Consider the following 21,441-nt stretch of genomic DNA (forward strand, 5'->3'; position numbering starts at 1 on the left):
GATGGTTTCGTACACAATAATATGTTTTAGAGCTATGTTTTAGTATGACAATTAATGCTGGTGCTGGAGCAGAAAACTCTCTCTCTCTATATATATATATATATATATATATAAACTCATTCACAGAATAAAGTGACAGTCTCTTCTCATCTCTGCTCTTGATAGGAGCAAAAAGGAAAGTCTAATGGACTAACCTCCTGCTCTAATGTTTTTATACACTCCTATACTGCAAGCTCTCCCTTTAGGGAAGATTAAGCTTTCTATTTTTACTTTGAAAATGGCCACGTGAAATAGAAAGCATGCCACTCAATGAGCACGATGTTAAGCAATTTCCAAACCTTTTACACTTTCTCACTTAGTTTGTTGATTTTTGTTCCAGTCGTCTCTTTGATTAGCAGCATATCACTTTTACTTAAGTATTTAGATTTCACACTTTACATTAATCATCCGGTGAATAACGCATTAATCCATGGCATGAAATTGTAATCTCCCATTTCCTTTTTTTTTTTTTTTTTTTTTTATCCAACTACAATGGACTTAGCACCATAAACGGATTTGGTGTATGTTCTTTATCTTCCGCAACACAACTGCAGTAAATACGAATTTAGGAGATCAAGCAAATTTGGCTGCATTGTTAAGAAGCTTAGTATGTGGCGACAGAAAGAGAAATAAATAATAAAGAAACCGACAAACAGAAGACCCGCTGCCTTTTCTGGGGTGATAGAGGTTTAGATCTGTGGTTGCACGACAGGGCATTTTCTAATGCTGGTTCTCTCCAGAGTCAGTGTGCAGGCTGACGGACTGACCTCGAGCTGTTGTGTCCACAAGCCTCAGTGATTATTTGCAAAGCTTATTATATCTCATTGTCTCAATTCTTCATTTCACATCTACCCCTCTCTGCCACATTTTTTTTTTTTTTCCAATAAACCACAATGTGGCTTCTTTGACCACACTTGGCATTGTCACTGCATCATGCCCAGTGGCTGGGGAAATCACCAGTGTTGCGGTGAGGGACCCACAAGCAGACACAGTGACAGAGCACAGGCAGCCAGTGGGACCAGTTTGTTTAACAAGCACTCGGAAGCAGCCTGGCTGAGTGTGCCAACACAGTGTTTTGTGTGCCTGACTATTCATTATGAATAGGAAGTTCTGCAAAAAACGGTCTTTTCTCCCAGCCATGATCACAGCTTGCGTGTGTGCTGGAATGCGACGAGTTCTCCTTTGTCTCTCTTGACTTGATGCTCTTCGTTCTTTGCCTTCTGTGTCTGCCAAAGAGATTGTCAGATGCGTCTTACGATGAAAGTGTACTGACTATGACCGAGATATACTGAGGGTTTTTTTTTTTTGGTAGTTTTATTTGGCATTTTATAGTTTTATAAGATGTTATACACAGAGGCAGCTGACAGTTTGTCATCATGCCAATCCATCTGTCTGCCTCGCTGCTATGGCCACTGCTGTGATGCGTCAATGCACTGAACTTGTATTTGGGACTTGTATTCGGTGTTGTCAAAGACAGACTGACAACTGTTCATCATGTCTTAAAATACTGCAGATGATGTAAAGAGACTTGTTCAATACAGCATAAAAGAGCCCGTTGAAATTTTCTCACTTGTCTATGTGGGCTTTTTCTTGATGGATCTTTTGATTTCTGGCAAGTAATTGTCAATAACTTCTGAAGTTGTTTCACATCAAACTACCACCCTTTCCTTTTGTGTAAACAAGGTGTCAAATGTTGGGTTATCAGGGATAGGCAAGTGACGAAAACGTATTACTTGAATACAGTTAATAGTCACCTCTTCAAAATAATTTTGCCAATCATTTTAGTAAACTGACGTAACCTTCATTTTTCAGAAGTTAAATGATCATACCGGTTCATTATTAGCTGCATGGCTCCTCTTGCACGGTTCAGTAATCATGCTGAACTGGGCATGAAGAAACAGATTAACAAAGAAATATCAATGACAATAGGAAACAAATCAACCACTATCATGGAGACAACAGTAGACACGGCATGATAGAAGCAGCTTCCTCAAGGAGCAGGGCTGAGAAAGATAAAAAGGAAGCAATCCAACATTTTTTTTTTTCTTTTTCTAAAAGTCACAGACGTCCAAACTACGAGCCAACTGTGGCCATCGGTTCATTTTGAGATAGCTCGCAGCAAGTTCTGACAACATCAATATGTTTCACGCATGCCACTTGACAGTGTTGTACTTCTGAGTTTTAACAATATGTGGAACAAGCTAGCTGGGAAATAAGAGTTGCTTTACTAATACTGTTACCATCAAGTGTTCAGTTAGCTTCTCTGCAAAACATAATCAATGAACAAATGACAGAACTAAATAAATGCACAATTGCAAGTGAGTGAGTCCAATAAAGTTCAAACAATTTGCCATAATTTACCGAGATTATGTTGCCCTTTTGTTTATCTAGTTTTATGTATGCTCCAGACTTTTTACATTTTGAACCCCACTGATCCACTAAAGTCAACTGTAACAAGCTATCAGACATTTCTGTCATTTGAACTGCATATTTACTTTCAAAATAGTAATCAGTAACTAGGGCATTAGTGCTGAAATGGCAAGTGTGAGAGTAATGTTATTTCTGATGCTCCTAATTTTATTTATTTATTTATTTATTTTTTACTAATTCTACATTCAATAAAAATGCATATGTACCTCCTGCTGGGGTTTGCTACTGAAAATATCAATCAAATATGAATATTTTTTTCTTTGACTTCAAACCATTTTTAACAGAAATAAGTGACAGCACATAAATTACAGTTTTGTAGAGTCTTTCATGTCAGGCATGTTCTTCACAATTGCAAATACAATACTTTTCAAAGTTTATGACATATTTTTGCAAGGAGCAGCAAACTTCCATTTTCTACCTTTCCCATAATCATATTACCTTCTCGTCATGCTTTCTTCTTTTTCCAGGTCAGTAGGTAAATATTTGTAAGTATGATTTACTACTGGTTCCATTCATATGTTAATTTCCCTTTCTGTAATTCTGACTCGTTACCAAAAAAGAGAGATGGCTTTGAACTCAAGAGCATGAGGGTTGACGCGGTGTTGTTCTTATTCTTTACAAGTCAAATCCTCAGCCGCATAGTGGGAAGAAGTCTGTGTCAAGTGCAACAAAGAGGTGGTCATGCAATCAGATTAAACAAAGACTTTATTGCAAGTGTTACCAAACGCAATATGAATGGATAACCTTTTATTTAGCCGGTTTCTCTTTTTCTGCTTTTGCAGCTGTTGCTACAACATTGGGGGGGGGTGATGCATATATTTCTCGCAATGACTGGGGAAAAAAGGAGAGGGATAAAAAAAGACAGGAAAAGATGGATGGAAGTCAATGCTGTATGCACATTTACGATTGGGGAGGTGTGTGTGTGTGTGTGTGTGTGTGGGGGGGGGGGGGGGGGGGGGGGGGTGAAAAGCTATAAAGGCCAAAAGGCTGTGGGGCTTGAGAAGAAAGCTACCTCAGCAGGAGGCTGATTATACCTCCAAAGGGATCCACTTTGCACATCGAGCATGTACAAACTCAAACAAAGGAGCATGGCAGCATGAAGGCAGCTGAAAGTGAGGGTGGGGGTCTGGGCCTCACTGCTTTTTTTAGTGGCAATGGCACTTTTATGACCATGCTAATAAAGTGCTTCTGGGAGAGAGCACCTCCCACACCTCCGCCTATACACACGCCAAGAACAGCTTGACTGGGCCTTAGGACCTGTGTTTATGGACACATGGATCAATACACTTCCTAAGGGTCTATATTTAAGACTGAGCTGTGCCGAGCACTCATTGATCACAGGGGGAGAGAGAGGCACCCCAAGATGGCCATTACTAGATTTGGAGGGGGGGTCAGTGAAAGCCCTGACACAGTTCAGAGGGAATCCCAAATCAGTGGCAGCAAATCAAACCTGCCTCGAACAAAGTCTGTGCAGTAGTGTGGATGTTCAGCGTCTCACCATGTAACACTCCTTCCCTATCTTCAGTTGCAAGCGCTTGTTAATTCAAGGCATAGTCGCTGATTATTCCAGCCACATCTTTCACCCTTGATTCCCCGTGCCCTCGCTGCTGGAAATGCAAATCTGGAGCGTGACAAACGATGTAGGGCCGTTTCTGACATGTTCAAGCCCCCGGCGTCCCTGTGTCGCTCCCCAGCTTACCTCCTCCAGCTCCACAGTAATTAGCCTTGTTGGATCGCTACGCCTAATCATGCTTGATTTTGGGATGCGCTACCTTTCTCTGCATTTGTTAGTTTCTCATACTGTTCCGTTCTGATAGAGTACACTGATAATACTGAGGCAATCTTACACACACACACACACACACACACACACACACACACACACACACACACACACACACACACACACACACACACACACACACACACACACACACACACACACACACACACACACACACACACACACAGTATATTTCCCTTGCTCATGTTTTTATGAGGGAGTTGTGTGCAAATCTAATACGGTAGCTGATCCACGTAAAGATGACTGTTGTGCTGCTCGTGATTAATCCCTTTATGATCTGATCATGCCACCTCAAGATGAATAGAACAAAAAGCGAACATAAAGAACAGCAATGTGTAGAAAAGAAATAATGAATAGATACCGATGCTATAAAATGGGCCCCTTAAAAGCAGGGGGCGGGCGGGAGGGAGGGAGGGAGGGAGGGAGAGGAGAGCGTGGAAGTGGCTTCCAATTTGTTCTCAGTTTGCTCCAGTAATAAGATCCAGGCCTTCTTCTCTAGTGGATGAGATAATTAACTCCTGGGGACAGACAGCGTACAGCTCCATCGATGGTTTATGGCACATGTAGACGCTTCTGTACTGCACACTGTGAACATGGTTGCATGAAATGCAGACTTTGTGTGATGTGTGTTTTTACTGATAGGGACTACTGGATGGGGATGTCATCTGATTGGGGCTTGGTCAGTGTGACAATGCCAAAAAGTGTGTAGTCGTATGACTTCAACTAAAAGGCTGGAAATATTATGGATAAAAAAAAGAAATGACAAGGTCTCTGATGGTGGATTCTGGTAGAACATGTTTGACTTTCATCTAAACCAACAGACAAACAGTTTTCACATTAAAAGACTTTAGGATATTCTATTTAGATTTTTTAGAGAGGAACAATAGTCCAGACTTAGGGGCTTTTCAATAGGTAGTTGGCTTGATCTCAATGTGCATGTATGCTTTATTCATTTATTTTTGTATTTGTGGGTAACGAGTGACCATGTTTTTGCCCATAATCTGCTGGGATGAGCTTGAGCCTTCTGCAGTTCTAAATCGCATAAAACAGGATAAAACATGAATAGTTGGTCCCCCTCTTATACTTGCAATAAAATCCAATGACTCATGTGTCTTCCTTAGAGTAGTGGCAGTTGACTGTTCCATTCTTGGAAAGAAACCGCTGGCTCGGAGTGTGACTGCGGTAGCGTTAGTATGAGTATGAGTCAGGTCAGGCTCATTTCCGTTGCTGCAACCTGCCTCTCTTTCCTGCATTGTCTCGCTCTGTCCAGCAACTCCTTTGGAATGTGCAGCACAATGGCTTCCGTCCATTGTCTTTTCAGATCTCTGCTCCTTCTCTCCACAGCTCATCGCTTCTCTGAAGTTGAACCTTTTATATGTTTTCACCTAGCAACCGGCCTTTCCTTGTAGTAATATGTGTTTCCTCTGAGTGATACATGCTGCACACTGTGAAAACTAAGCTCTTTTATCTCTCTTTTTTTATAGAAACATGTGAACAGCCTTGGGAGCTTCAACCTGCAAGTTAGCCTTCCTCAACAAAAAGGCAAAGGTCTCCTTCTGTCCTCCTCCTGTCGAGCCTATCTGCTCCTGCTGCAGTTTTATTGCAGGCCCGTTGATCATGGAGGGCTGGCAAACCAGACGCAGAACTTTATCATCCAATCCTAAATCAGGAACAATGGTGGCTCTGCTAGGCTTCTGGCTCCTAGTATTCCCTGCCTTGAGCAATGGACAGACTTTCACTAGTTTCCACCCTGAACGCCGGGACTGGGTGTTCAACCACTTGACAGTTCACCAAACCACAGGGGCATTGTATATTGGAGCAGTCAACCGTGTGTACAAACTATCAGGCAACCTGACCCTCCTTGTGTCCCATGATACTGGCCCAGAGGATGACAATAAGGCCTGCTACCCCCCTTTGATTGTTCAACCATGTTCCGAGCCCCTTGTTTCAACCAACAACGTTAACAAGCTTCTCCTTATTGATTATTCCCAAAACCGGTTGCTGGCCTGTGGGAGCCTCTACCAGGGTGTCTGTAAGCTCCTCCGACTGGATGACCTCTTCATCTTAGTAGAGCCTTCCCACAAGAAAGAGCACTACCTCTCTAGTGTAAACCAGACTGGAACCATGTATGGCGTCATTGTGCCTTCACAGGGCCAGGATGGCACACTGTTTATTGGCACAGCAGTGGATGGCAAGCAGGATTACTTCCCAACCATTTCCAGTCGAAAGTTGCCCCGTGACCCAGAATCATCTGCAATGCTGGACTACGAACTGCACACTGATTTTGTGTCTTCACTTATCAAGATACCATCAGACACACTGGCACTTGTCTCCCACTTTGACATCTATTATGTTTATGGATTTGCGAGTGGCAGCTTTGTTTACTTCCTGACTGTTCAACCCGAGACACCAGAGAACAGCATGTCATCCAGTGGATCGAGCAGCGATCTCTTCTACACTTCTCGCATCGTCCGCCTCTGCAAAGATGACCGCAAGTTTCACTCCTATGTCTCTCTGCCCGTTGGCTGTGTGAAGAACGGCATTGAGTACCGGCTGCTGCAGGCCGCCTACCTCGGCAAGCCAGGCCGCGTTCTCGCTGCCTCACTTAACATCAGTGCCCAAGATGACGTGCTGTTCACCGTCTTCTCTAAGGGCCAAAAGCAGTTCCACCGCCCACCAGATGACTCAGCGCTGTGCATTTTCACCATCCGAGACATTAATGCACGCATTAAAGAGCGCCTGCAATCCTGCTACCAGGGAGAAGGAAACCTGGAACTCAACTGGCTCCTTGGGAAAGATGTGCAGTGCACCAAAGCGGTGAGTTACTTTCATGATCTCTATTCTATACATACATGCTTTAAAACCTTTCTGTGTGATGACAATGAGGTCTCTGTTGGGAAAGTAGAAAAAATACTTTGAGTTCAGTTAAACAAGACTAAGAGATGGTTGCTGGTGGTGTAGTGGTGAGCAGTTGTGCCTCTTAGAAACAGTACTACTAATACTTGTCTTCCCCTCAATGTAATAAAAGACAGTAATGGCTTGACCGGGAATACAGTGAGTTTTCAAGCGATCTGCAACAATGGACATAAATACAGTTATCATCTAAACATGCGTTGGACTGTGTGGCATAGCTTACTATCTGTAATAGAATTACTGAGGTTAAATTGGAATACACTTTCATGTATATTTAACATAGAAATTACATTGTCGAGGATTTATTATTCTCTGAACCACTCAAAGTGATAGCATTTAACTGAGCAGAATACAAACAAAATACTCTCCCCTTCATGTGTAAAAAAAGAAAAAGGCTTTGGGGAAGTTGCACAATGTAGTCTGCTTCTAATGTTGGCATATATCATACAACGGTCTGTTGGCTCTGAAAACCCCAATTATCCCATAATGCAAGGCCCCATATCTCTCACATATTGTGAAGCAGAATTAAGTCTATTAATTTTTTCTCATCTCCAGGAGACCATGGCCCTCTTTGCTTTATAAATGTAATTTGTCATTTGGCTTTAAGAATGCTGTGATCTAATGTTTATGCGCATATGTGCTGTATGTCTGTATGACAGTGTACATGTATACACTAGGGGTTAATGACATCCCCATCCCTCGCTGTGCTGCGAAACACTGATCATCTTTTTTTCTTGCTAATCCCTCCAGGCATTTCTATTGACCACTCTTATTAAAATCAGTACATTCCCCATTAGCACAATGTCAGAGGTGATTGTCAGGAGGAGGGAGACACTATCTGGGACTGGCTGCTACATTTTATTAGGTCCACTAAGAAGGCAGGGTGCTGATAGAGGCAGAGTGGGTGGAAGAAGGAGAAATGGTGGTGGGAACACTTACCGGTAGGTTGGAAGTCTTTTTTAACTGTGTGAGTGCAAATTAGAGTATTTTTTCCATTTCCCAGAAGAATCTCTAATCAAGTAGGTGAATGTTGGAGGTTGCCAGCTGTTACCTGCGAAGTCGCACCTCCCACTTCATTCTATAAGCGTGCTCTGCCAATAATGCTTTGCTCTTCTTTCACATCACCCCAAGGATACACACGTTCTGTGTATTTAGCCGCAGAGATAAGACGATGTAAAATACAGTCTTTTAAGAATGTGTTCTTGTTCTACATGAGCAGCCAATAAATCCATCGCATAATATGGATTATGGAGATAGATGTCAATGGATAAGAGGACTCTTAAAACCTATACAAATTACATTTAGCACACAGTTATCTCACCCATGTTGAAATTGTCTCCTTGATGTTAAATCCTCATCTCAAACTATGCGGCTGCTTTCAAGTATGGCTTTTACATCTCGTCTTTCTTAAATAAATATGTGCTTCTGCGTGTGGTATTTTTAGAGAGTGCGTGTCTTAGATCCATAAAATTATGAGGTGATTCAAGGTTAGACCTACCCTAGAGACATGTTTTTAACTTCCCATTGCCTGTTTTCTGAGTAAATCTCACACTCAGTCGCAGTGTCGTTCCTCAGGTTTGTTGCTCACAGCAGGCAACCAGCGAGCTAAAAGCAGAGGACCTTAATTACACTCCCAGCTATTGCTCTCGAAGACATTTTACTGTGTGTACGTGTACAAGCAGGCCAAGGCTGAGAGTCGGGATGGAGCTGACGCTGAGCCAGGGGGATTCAGACACAGCAGCCAATCAAAGATTTATCACCCAGCCGTCCAGCCTCTGCCATCTGGAGATTCACACCATCTCTGTAGTCAATCCCATGGAGTAGAGCCATAATGGGATTCTTTCTGTATCAGCCTGTCTCTTTTCTGACTGACACAATCTTCTCGTCTTACTTTTTGCTCATGCCCTACTGACTAATTAAATACTCGTCAGAGCAAAGGGGAGTTAGTATTGATAACATGCCCTGGGAGAGAGCCTATGAGTGCAGATATAGTGTCACAGCTAGTTTATCCTTTGTTCACGTTCCCCATTACGTGGAGAAGTCTTGATACTGTGAAGCTGAAACAGACTCGGCATTCAACAATTTCTACAAAACAGATTTAATATTGTCTTTCAGTCTGTAATGTTGGCTCTGCTAGAAGAAACACATTTTGAGTTCCACAGTCTCATGCAAGGAAACTGTACATTTTATTGCTACTTGTATAATAAAGCAGAGAAATAAACAAAGGAAAACCAAAAAGTCTGCAGGAAGGTGAACGAAAACACTCAACCACACGGAGTCCAGTGGGATTGGAGTTGTCTGCCAAATCTGCTAAGCATACATCATCTGAACAATCTAGATATAATCACAACCAAATGGTCTGGAGCCCAATAGACCATATGTGAAATAGCTGCATGATTTTGAGGGAGTAACTATTGATAATCCGAAGTCTGGGTCTTGCGGCTGTTCCCAGAGATAGCTGATAGCTTTCCCATCTGATTCACTCCGCATGTCCGTGTCTGATCAGCATACACTTAAAACAAGCACTTAACAGCTACATAAAGCACTTTTGATTTTATTATCACAAGCAAAAATAATAATGTGCGCTCACCAGATTCCTCTTTTTCTTTTTTAGATGTATATACTGCAGGAGAGTACCCTGTGGCAATCAGTGCTATTTTGGGCAAAGGAAATAAAAGAAAATGCAAAGTAAAAGTAAAGTGAGGGGCGTGACCATATGAGTGGAGGCGATTATTCTCCATCAGCATTATTGCCTTTCACGCCGTTCTCAGAAATCTGTGTAGAAAAAAGGTTTTACTGCTCTAGCTGGTAGTGAGAGGCTGATCTGGCCCCCTGAGTGGGAAGTGTCACTCAGCCTGCTGCACACTCTGACGGGGACAAAGATGGAGACAGAGAGGAGACAGATGAGAGACAGATACAGTGACAGAAAGAGAACTAATGAGTTGGGGTTATAGAAAGGGGATGTATATTCATGGGGGGGGGGGGGGGGGGCAACTTACCTAAGGAACTCTGGGACGTATACTTGGGAATCCTGCCTGGCCATCTCACTTTACTCCACATGGCACATTGAGGCCACTGCCACTCAGAAAGTATCAGCTGACCTGATTCAACACCAGAAAGATCCCTGCCTTACTTCTCTCCCATCTCCTCCTCTTTCCTCCGTTTCATTCTCTAATCTTTAAAGAGACTACATGATGTAGTAACATCTTATTTGAGGTTCTTTCTACTGCACAGAGTCAAACCCGCATTGTCTCTGTTGTCCAAGTTACTGAAAATTAATCATTTATTACAGTTACTCATATTCTTGAAAAAAGTAGTCAAGCTTCTGCCCTGGATTGATAAACTAATGACAATGAATAGACTCAGCAATAATATAAGCGATGGTCATGCAGACTGCAGCAGCAGAAGTTATTGCTGGTGTTACATATTTCATGTCGGATTAATTAGGAGCGTCTTGTCACACAAACAGGAGTTTATCATAATAGTGACCATCAATGTGACAGTTATAGCTAGCTCCTGCTAACATTCTGCTTTGCGAGTTCAATCACAAGAGGAGGCAACTCTCCAGCTGTTAGCCATGACATTATGACCTCAGACACACTGTAAACCTGAACAAGCTCACAGAACTCAAAACTTTTTGTGTAACAGATTACACAAGAATATTTAAGTGATGTTGTTAAATGTTTAAAGATTGATCATTTCTTTGACAATTGATAATATTTAAATAATTCATTTTATATTAACTTAAAACTTTTCACAACATCACTGAAATATTCTTGTGTAATCTGTTACGCAAAAACTTTTGAGTTCTGTGAGCTGGTTCGGGTTTACAGTGTGTCTGAGGTCATAATACTATTAAAATATTCTGCTCGAGTGTCTTTAAATCTGTATGTACCTCTTGTGGGATATTTCAAAGTCTGCAGTGATCAATATATATCAAAAGTTATCCAAATAAGTGAAGGAAGCGAGCCTGTGTTAGGGTAATGGGTGACAAAGTCTCACTGATGCACATAAATAGTGAAGGCTTGGCTGTGTGGTCCAGTCCAACAGCCTCTGTAGCTAAAACATCTGCAAGAAGTTCAAATAAAAACAAAACAAAACCATAATATCAAACAGTGTTATGGAAAGGCAGCAAAAAGGGCATATGTACAGCAATACTCATAATATTGTGTCTGATCTGTGTATATTTCACTGTGCTTGCTTATGAGAGATCATGTGTTCCTTTTCCCATAGTTATCATGCAGCGTGTGTCCTTTTGCAGAGGTGTGATGATAGGCCAGGGTAATGAGCCACAATGAGAGCAAGGTGGAGCTCAGTCAGGTGGAGCTGATACTTATCTGTTGAGCGTAACTGAAAGACAAACGTTTGTCTGGCACGGAGAATCATTTTAGCTCCTGCACTGCGCTCTGACCTTCCTCTCTTCATCAGTCTCACCTTTCTCACCTCCTCCTTTCCATCTCAGACGTTCTTTGACACTGCTGCTATTTCCATAACTGTGGCCATCACTCCCTCATCATGTCTCACTCGGTCACCTTCATCTTCACTTTTTACTGATTTGTTCTTTAATAATACTCTTCATGTCAGCTCCTGCTCTTCATTAATGTCTCTAATTCTATTTCTCTTTGACATATTTGTGTCAACCCTATTCTAACCCTATATACCATGCCAAGGTTTTCTGCTTTGAAGTGACCTATTTGCCTCATAGTCATGATCATCTTTTGTTCATTTTTCTTGTTTCCTCCTATCTTTGTCATTTCAGAAAATTGTTATTCTCTAATCCTTGTTTTGCTCTTTGTGTAGCCGGTGCCCATAGATGACTCTTTCTGTGGTCTGGACATCAACCAGCCGCTCGGAGGCTCTCAACTGGTGACCGGCCACACTCTCTACACTGAGACCCGAGACCGCATGACTTCTGTGACGTCATATGTCTACAACGGCTACTGTGTAGCTTTTGTGGGCACCAAGAGTGGACGCTTAAAGAAGGTGAGTACCGACTCTCTTCTCACCCAGCAGTCAATGAATAGCCTCTTGTCGCAGGAGCTTTGTGTTCACTTCAGTTCTTTGATGCTGTTGAACTTAGACTGTCCAGTGGCCTGTGGGGTACAGACACTGTGAAGTGGTCCCATTTCTTCACAGATGGATCATGGTCTGGGGAAAACTTATCTCCTTAATATTTTATGTCTGCTGTCAAAGTGTCTGAAGGGGAGGGGGGGGGGGGGGGGGGGGGGGTGATGGCAGTGGCCACCTTACGGTAGTGGTCATTACCAGTTTCTTGTTAAGTGAGCTCCAGTGTTCCAGCGTTGAATAACCTGCACTGACCCATTAATTTTAATAGGCACCTTTCTGCCCGAGGCCCACTGAGAGCGAGAAAGACGATGCGCTAAACCTCCGAGGCTTGGCAAGAGAATACGGGCACCACAGAGGGTTAAGGGCTCCTGGCCAGTTAATAATGATAGATTTCACACCCCAGCCACAGGAAACAAGGTATTAGATGAGATTGCTGACTGACAGATTGGGAAGTGCAAAAAGTGTGTGCGGTGCCCTGGAGAGCAGGGATGAGGAGTCCACTTGTCAATCATAAGCGTCTGTGTTTTTGTGATTAATTGTAAACAGCTGTTTCACTGTTTTGACTCTGACATCACTGAACACAGCTGGTTTTGAAACTATATATGGTATAGAAGTAAGTAGATGCTTGGGTGGAAAAAAGAAAAGTGATCGTATTGGTTTGTCTGGCCTTTAGACAACACATATTGGGTCGTCAGTATTCACCTGGTTCCTTGTCCCATGGAGCCGAGTCTTTGAGTGACGGCAAGACTATGTCGCAGGGCCGTAATTGGCTCACACGGTGCCCTCTCCCAGCAGCACAAAGCAAGGAAGGAGATTGAAAATGAAGCAGAGTTGCTAAAAGCATTTCAATATCTCTGTCTGGCAATGCACAACAAACGGTTTTGGCCTAAGTTATTTTGGTCTTCACCTATTCATTATTTAATCAATTCACCAATCAGGAAGTGGGGGAGAAATATTTATTTAATATAATCCCCTGTTTGAGCCAGCCCCAGTTTTAATAATTTAAGGACTTTTTTTCTTACTTGGTTGAATTAGATGAGCCAGAAGAGAGTGTTTTCCCCACTGTGCTGCCGTTGTGTATTGTTTTTATCTCTGTTTTCCTTTTACAGTTCTGTCTGTAGCTGGCACTCGCCTTCCCCCATTCCTCTTTTTTTCCCCATCTTATGCCCCCTGTTTGAAAATTCATGCAAAATAGCCCTGCCTGCTGCTAGGTGCTTAGACCCGCTCCTCAAAGGGAAATGAATATAACAACAGTAACATGGGGGAGGAATTAACCAGCGTATAGAAAAAGCACCTACAGAAAAGGTATCACAGCAAAGCAGCCAGAGCAGGAAAACCCCAGTAGAGCACTTATACACCCAGTGATTACATTACTGAATACAATTGGAATTGATAGCCAGGATACCTTAGTTGAGTTCTTTGTGATGGGTGTCATTCCATATATGATGTGTCATACTTTTAGTACCCTAAGATAAATAATTTGTAAAAGTATTATACATTTCTATAATTTATTAAATAAAAAAAGAAAAGATAGGCAAAGCTCTAAGAGAAATATCGATATTGACACAATAATAAGGGCTGCTTTGTCCTAATGCCTCATCATCATGACATTCTCAGCTTGGAAGCCTTTGGGTGGATTTTGGTGGCAATAGGGATCAGCCTGAGTGTGTGACTATTGTATGGATGAATAGATAGATGGAAAACAAAAGCCTAATGAAAATACTGTTTAATATTGGAAAGGTCAATAAAAATGTGATTCATTGCACTGTGGTGCTCAGACACTTGCTCACTAAGCGGTGCCTTGTTAGCTCGTGAAGATAACAGTAGGCAGTAGTCAGCAGTGGGGGTCCTCAAAGTTTGATTATCACTACAAAGCATAATAAAGTACTGATTATTTCTGCACTTGGCCTGTAGATTGAAGTTTTCATGTGAATATTTTAATATATCCTTGCCACTGAAGCAAACGTTTCCTGGACTTTCTTTGAACCCATTTTGTTTGAGATCACATGAGTAGACAAAGGCACTACTGGTACTGTGCAAAGATTTGCATGCAGTACATTGTTGGACAAGGAGAGGCCATAATTTGCATGGAAGCCCATGATTCAACACTGTTAAGCTATTGTGCATGAAAGAGAGAATGACCACAATTCGCCTGCACACTGTAACTGTGTGAAAAAATAATAATAAAGTATTACTTTTTTAATCGTTGGGGAATAATCAGTAAAGCTGCATAACAGTTTAGAAGAAGACTGCCTTGCCAGCTGGCATTGTGTCATCCAGTTGCACGTTTGTTTTGCTGTATATTTGAAATATTTGTTGTTTGCACCAAGACTCTTTTACTCCCTCAGGTGTCAGAGGGTGGGTGGAGGGATGGGGTGACCTGATGAGCCTTGGCTGCAGCTCCTCTGCAGAGGCATGATAAGCTCCTGCAGAGCTGTGTGAGACACGTAGATGGAGTAAGACGCTGCAGGCTTCCTGCAGATCTGAGCATGACACAGCTCGGGTGACAAGATTTGACGCTTTGCTGGTGATAAAGTTCTATACCTTCACTACTTTCATGCAACCTGGAGAGACAGACAGACAGATGGGATTTTGGGGAGGGGGTGGGGTGTGCAGGGTTGTTTGGTTAAGGGGGAGGGGGGGGGGGGGGGGGGCTGATGAGAATAAAATAAGGAAACACAGCAGCAGGAACAGGCAGCGATAGAAGAACGGAGAAGGTATTGGGGGAGGGAGAAAGAGACCGTTGAAATGTGAATTCAGCGCCGCCAAAGAAACCAGGACTGCACCGCTGCTTGTAATTGGATTGGCTCCCTTCCCAAAGAACCCAACCTCCCCCCCCATCCTCCCCATCCCTCCATTTACCGCTTCCCCATTCAATCGCACTCCTCCTTCCCTCCCTTCACCTCCCTCTCCACTTTCCCTACAGACCAGCTCCTGTATATGCTGCTGTTTCCTGGGCTTTGCTGGAGCATGGCAAAGCATGAGGGATGGTGTTGGCGGATATCGCTGCCTGTGGCAGGCTTTTGTAGGGGATTGATTGAGGAAGAGGGGTTAAGAGGATGGGGGAGTAAGCAGACACTAAGGTGAGGAGAATGTATATATATTGTGGTAGAGTGCAGGAAACAATAACACTGAATTTTGTGAGACGCACGCACGCGCGCGCACACACACACACACACACACACACACACACACACACACACACACACACACACACACACACACACACACACACACACACACACACACACACACACACACACACACACTGCAAGAGCTCTTCCACTCTATGATGATGTATACAGGGAAGGCAGTGATTATTTCTTCATTGTGTGATGTTGGATGTAAGTCACAAATCAAAATTTTTCTTTTTCAAACAGGGACTGTTCAGAAACTTGTTGTAGACTTCTGGGTGGCACCTTTGGAGACAGTGATTGATGGTGTAAGGGAGGAGATGTTTGCCTCAGCAAAGATCTGCTGGAAACAGTCAATATTACATGCCGTTATGAAGTTTTTACAACAATAACAACAATGACAACAACTATATTAAGACTTTTAGTCATTGCTCTCTATCATTTGCATTATTGTAATCATGGAACCAGACAGCAAAAGACTGTTACAGAGCGTTGTGGGGCAAATTATTCAGATGGGCAATCAGTAATGCAGTTCTTTCTGGACACATATTACCCAAGAATTGCATCATAAGAATTGCCTGTGTGTGGTTGAATTTGTGCTTTAGCATAGACATATCCTGTATGTGGACGGGGCTTGATGGGAATCAGCGATGGCATTAAGGCGGAGAGGATCTGTGGGGAGCATTCCCTTTGATATCGATGGAGATGGAGAACACCACGGCTCATGTAAAACTGGAAGTTGAAAGACATCACAGCGATAGACGAACGGAGAGGTTAAAGCAAGCTCAGCAGAGGCACGTTTACGATTTTCCCATTAATCAGAGTCAATTCACCAACAGTGAGAATAACCATCCCTCATCCTCATTCTCCCACATGCTGAGAACGAGGATGGAGATGGCTGAAGATGGGATGAAGCAAGGACCAAAGGGAAATATTCCCAGTTGCCATTTTCTACAGCAATCTTCAGCAAAAGTAACTGCGGGCGATATGACTTCATGTATTTAATTTTATAATGTATAGTTAAGGGATTGAAGGATTGACATGTGAGCAGATTATTTCTATAAACACATCAATTCTATCCAAGTTGCTACTACATCGGTGAATACTTCTATTAGCTCTGGGTTGTATTGACATTTTATGTATCAACTGAGAAAGTAAATTATTTGTGTGATGTGATGCTGCTTATGCGTGGATGAGTAATTGGGAATTGGTTTGAATGATCTGCCTTTTAACAAAAGGGGAGCAACTTAAAAGAGTGGATCAGGTGGTTAACATGACAAATGTCCAGGGCAAGTGGTTAACGTAGCAGAGAGTGCACGGCCAGCTCACATGGCTTGTACTCTTCTCCGAATAACAGCAGTGTTGTGCAGGCTGTGCTGAAGTGTCATCCAGGGCAGCAGCTGATCATAGGACACAAGGTATTGTGGATTTGAAAGGCTTGTAAATGCAGGCAGCTGCTACGGCAGGGCCCTGGTGGACAAGTGGCCAACCCCCCCTTCAAACCCACTCTCACTCCTCCATGGTCTGTTCACTCTGCAATGAGCCTCGGAGAATTAGCCCTTAGATTCATCGCCCTCACTGGGAAAGTGATCTGAGAGCGTCAGCCCGCCAGTTCGCTGGCGGCTCACCTGCTTTGGTGTGGCCTGGATTTCTGTGTGGAATCATGGGATCAGCTGAACAGATTTATTGTGACTTTGTTGTGAAAATGCTGAATTTTGCATTCACTCAAACTCATCCAGGGTTCCACCTGCTAATGGAGTATATCAAAGTCAAATTCAATGAGGCCACGTGAACGGAAGAAAAAGGATCCACGAGTGTGAGACCAAACAAAAGACAGACCCACTTTTGGACCGGTGGAGACAGAGCTGAGGGGAGGTACTCGCATTGAAGATAATGACTGTAGCAAGAACTGAGGCACATTGCAGTCATTGAATGGAAGACCATGCCATTACCCCCGGGGGTAGAAACTATTCTGAAGACAAAACTGAGGCATCTTGTCACCTGCATCCACTTAAACCTCCACCAACACAATTTCCACCCATCTTAAGTATCACTTTTATCCAACTTATTTCTATGAAGGGCTGGAGACAATCCCAGCTGACTCTTCAGGATACACAGTGGTCCCATTGGTCGTCCCTCACAGGGCGAACCCAAAGAGACAAACTCCTTTAAACACTCCCATCCACTCCTATAGATGATTAGAAATCAGAATCGGATCATTTTATTAATCCCTGGGGGAAATTATTTAAAGAAGAATCAAGTGTTCACCTCAAACTCATGTCTTTGGACTGTTAGAACGAACTGGATGAGGAAAACCCACACATGGATCAACATGCAAACTCCTCACAGGGCCCCTCAAAATCAGACCTGGGATCTCCTCATTGTGAGGCAGCAGTGCTAACCACATCACTACTGTGTTGCTCATATGAGCAATGGACAATATAGCGGTGTTAGTTGAGGATTACAGCAATAGGTAAGACTCCCTTTGCAAATGGGCATCCAAATAAACTTTGTAGCCCTGAAACCTTGATAAATTAAAAACATAATTAATCTGAATCTCATCCATTTTATATACAAAAAAAAAAAAAAGTTGTTTTTGTATTTTGCCATTAGGACCTCCCCACAGGATTGGCATAAACAACTCAAAAGCACAACACATTAATCATTTTAATGACTTTAACAAGCATCTTCATTGTTACTGAATGACAAGTATTAACCTTGAGGTGACATAAAAAGAAATACAATTACAATTGGGGCAAATTGTCTCGATTTACACCAGGTGAAATTTGCTTCCAATCATCACAGTGACAGACAAAGTGTTATTTCCCACCGAATGGCTCCTCTAATAACCGTTTCATTACTTAGTTTCAGATTGAATGATGTGCTCTAATTAATCCCACACAGACCAAATAATTGCATTCCACTGTTAAAAACCATTGTCTTTGTTTCAACTGTGTCGTCTCAAATGAAAACCTGTTCTCAGCACACCTGTTTGTGAAACAGACAAGCAGCATCCTTGACTGTGGCGTGAATTAGAATTGGAGCTGGTGTCTGTACATGTTAAGGGCTGTCCCTCGTTGATTGCTGGCAATTTTTTTTAATCATGTTAAACTAGCAACTCTGCCTCTGTTTACCCATTGGCACCAGCTGGGAGCCCCGCATTGCCTGCAGGAACTGCTTTTGCAAGTAAAAAGACAATTTTACCTCTCAACACGTCTTTCGAAACAACCCACAGAGAGCCACGGTCATACAAGCGCTAGTTTGAAAACTGCAAATCGAGGTAAATGTTATTTTGTCTGGACCTGAGGCGTGTGAAGAGTGGATCACGTGGAGACTGTAAAGTTTTTTGTTGGTTTTTTTTTCTTTTTTTTTTCTCCAACCTCTATTGAAAAATAAGACAACTCGTGGATAATCTACAAAAGCTCTGTAAAAGTCTGCCTTGTAGGGGATACCCTCTGCTCAGCAGGTTTATCTGAGCATTGTTTCATGAGGTCTGGTTGAGCCTGATGGTTGAAATGCTGTCATATCTGTGGAAAGTATTTATATGATGTTGTTTCTGCTGATGTTAGAGGACCACATGCTGGTGTAGTGGTTAGCACTCTCTCCTCACAATGAGAGAAAGACAGTGACAAAAACAGTAGTTCTACTTTCATACTTTACATGTAAAAAGCTTAATATTGTGTCTGCAGAAGTGGATGTTGCAGATTTTACTCAAGCATAGAGCAGTTGTTTGTGGCACAGTGGTGTAGTGGTTAGCATTTTTGCATCATGACAAGAGAACTTTTGATTCTGGGCCAGGGGATTTCTGCATGGAGTTTGCATGATCTACGTCTTCTAGCGTGGTTTTGTGGTGACCCTTGAATGCCTTTTGATTTAAATGTGTATGTCAAGTGTGTACCCTATACCTTGTACCTATCATGAGCTGAGATTTCAACTCTCATTGTAATGATACTAACTTGGTAAAGTTGGTATTGGAGATAAAGGGTTGCGGTGTGAGACAAATACAATTTGCACCTCAAATCCACTTTTAAACTGAGAAAAAGGACTATATTTGTGTCATTTACTGAGTGTATTGGGGCAAGAGGTGGACATTCCTTCATGTTTTCGAGGTGTTCCTGCTTTAGCATACCTGTTTGTAATGAGAGGTTCACCATCAGGCGTTCTGCAGAGCATCACAATGACACATTCAATAGATTCAGGTTCGTTGGAACAGGGAAACACGGGAAATACACAGGACTGTGGCCCACCTTTGGCATACACTGTGGATCTCTATGTGTAGAAAATGTTTAATTACCACAACAATCTCTCTTGCTATTGACCCGCTTGTTTATGGAGTTGTGGACTAGGACCATATCTGTGTGACCCCTTCTGAACCTGGCCTCCACTTGACCTCCTCCTGCTCGGTTCTTAACCCTGAGCCAGATAAAGAGGTGGCCAGTAGCAGCTCTGGGCTGCAGGAGCAGGCTGTGCCTTTCATGGCTGTCTTAAGAGCACAAGCCTCTCTATCTGCCAGACCTGGTCCCAGCTTCTCTAAGCACTTCACTGTTAAAAGGCCAGCGGAAGACTGAGCGCCCCCGCCGTTCCATTCATCCCAGCTTTATATATGCCTTTTTTTTTCTCTCCGAAGTCTCCCTGATTCACTCACTTTCTGTCTATCGTTCCATCTCTTTCCTCTTTTCTTTATATAGCAGAGAGTTAAATGTACCCCGGCCAGTCAGCCAGGTGTCCTCTCCCATTTTTTGTCCCCTTCTTCTTCTTTTCTCTCATTTCTCTCTTTCTCACAATGCCTTTCTACACCTTCGTCACCCACTATTTTCCCCAGTCTATTTTACCTTCTCTTTCCGGCTCAGACTATTACAATGACACAGCCTACCCTGCAGTGATCTCATTAATCACATTCAAACAGCTCTCTGTTGCTTTCTCTGCTTCCTTGTGTCTCTCACTCCCTTCACTTTCTCTAATTGCCTGCTCTTTTCTCTGCTCGTGTCACGAATGAGGCATTTTCATTATCTAACAAGAGACAAATATTTGTACAGCGCATACATTTTATTACAGATGTATTTTATACATGTAGGCTTAATTTAGCCTCAAGATATGCAGCATTGTTGCCGAATCCCAAAAGACAAGAAGGTTGAATCGCGTATGTCCATTAATTTATCTTTTTGTTTTTCGAGCCAACCACTTAATCTTATTTATTAGATTGGTTATTGGCAATGCCTTTTATTTTTTTGGATGGAAAAAAAAATGATCCTGCTATGTGTGTTCCATAATTGGACTTAACTTCAAGAGTGAGATTAATTAACCCGTTGTTGATTAGAGCCTCTTTTCTCCAGAAGGGACCTGTGGAGAGAGCCTTGCTGTCATCTAGTTTCTTCAGCATATTTTCTTGTTGATTTGGTCACAGATTAATTTTGATGTCTGTGTTATTTACGCTGACCTTGAATATTTTCCCTTGTTATCACCTAAACGTTTTTTTTTTTAGGAAATGTGCATCTGCTTCCTTGCAGGCGCAGGCATTGTGTTAGTTGTGCTTTTTCCGCAGCACTGGATTGTACGACTTTTGCTCAGGACGGCTGCTTTGGTATCATTAGGACTGGAAAGCCACATCCAACTACGCTGCTTCCCGGATCCATGTCTTCCCACAGAACAGACTGGAAAAAAAAAGAATGAAGAAAAATGCTGAACATTGCCAAATGTTTCTCTCAGTAAGATGTGGTTTTTCCATTTCTATGACTACAGTGATTCTAGCCCACGCATTATGGCAATCAAATGTTTTTTTTATGTTCAACAAAAGTACGACATGTCCAAAACTTAATGCGGGGGGGGGGGGGGGGGGGGGCTGTTTGGGAAGAGTAGGCCTCACAGCCTATCAATATTCTAGTTTAGTCTGAAGCCAATGTAGACACTACAGGGAGAACATTTGAAATTCATAAAAATTCTTATCAGTTGTTACGTTGTTATTGATTGGATACTGTGGTAGCAGTACAGCACTGGGTGTCAGACTTACTATTTCTTTATTGCCTTAGGTAGGAATCTAAGAGCAAATGAACTTTT

The 21,441-nt window shown here is 42.5% G+C and overlaps 1 protein-coding gene across 1 annotated transcript in view; it reads left to right on the forward strand.

Annotated features, from left to right (window-relative positions):
• plxna2 (plexin A2) overlaps positions 1-21,441 on the forward strand; it is a 188,851-nt gene that overhangs the window by 21,999 nt on the left and 145,411 nt on the right. Inside the window, exons 2-3 of the mRNA XM_080497333.1 lie at positions 5,758-7,090; positions 11,987-12,169. Coding sequence (XP_080353459.1) covers positions 5,891-7,090; positions 11,987-12,169 — 1,383 coding nt within the window. The 5' untranslated portion in view covers positions 5,758-5,890. The remainder of the gene's footprint in view (positions 1-5,757; positions 7,091-11,986; positions 12,170-21,441) is intronic.

Source organism: Blennius ocellaris (genome assembly GCF_963422515.1).
Source record: "Blennius ocellaris genome assembly, chromosome: 5".
In the NCBI taxonomy this organism is placed as follows: domain Eukaryota; kingdom Metazoa; phylum Chordata; class Actinopteri; order Blenniiformes; family Blenniidae; genus Blennius; species Blennius ocellaris.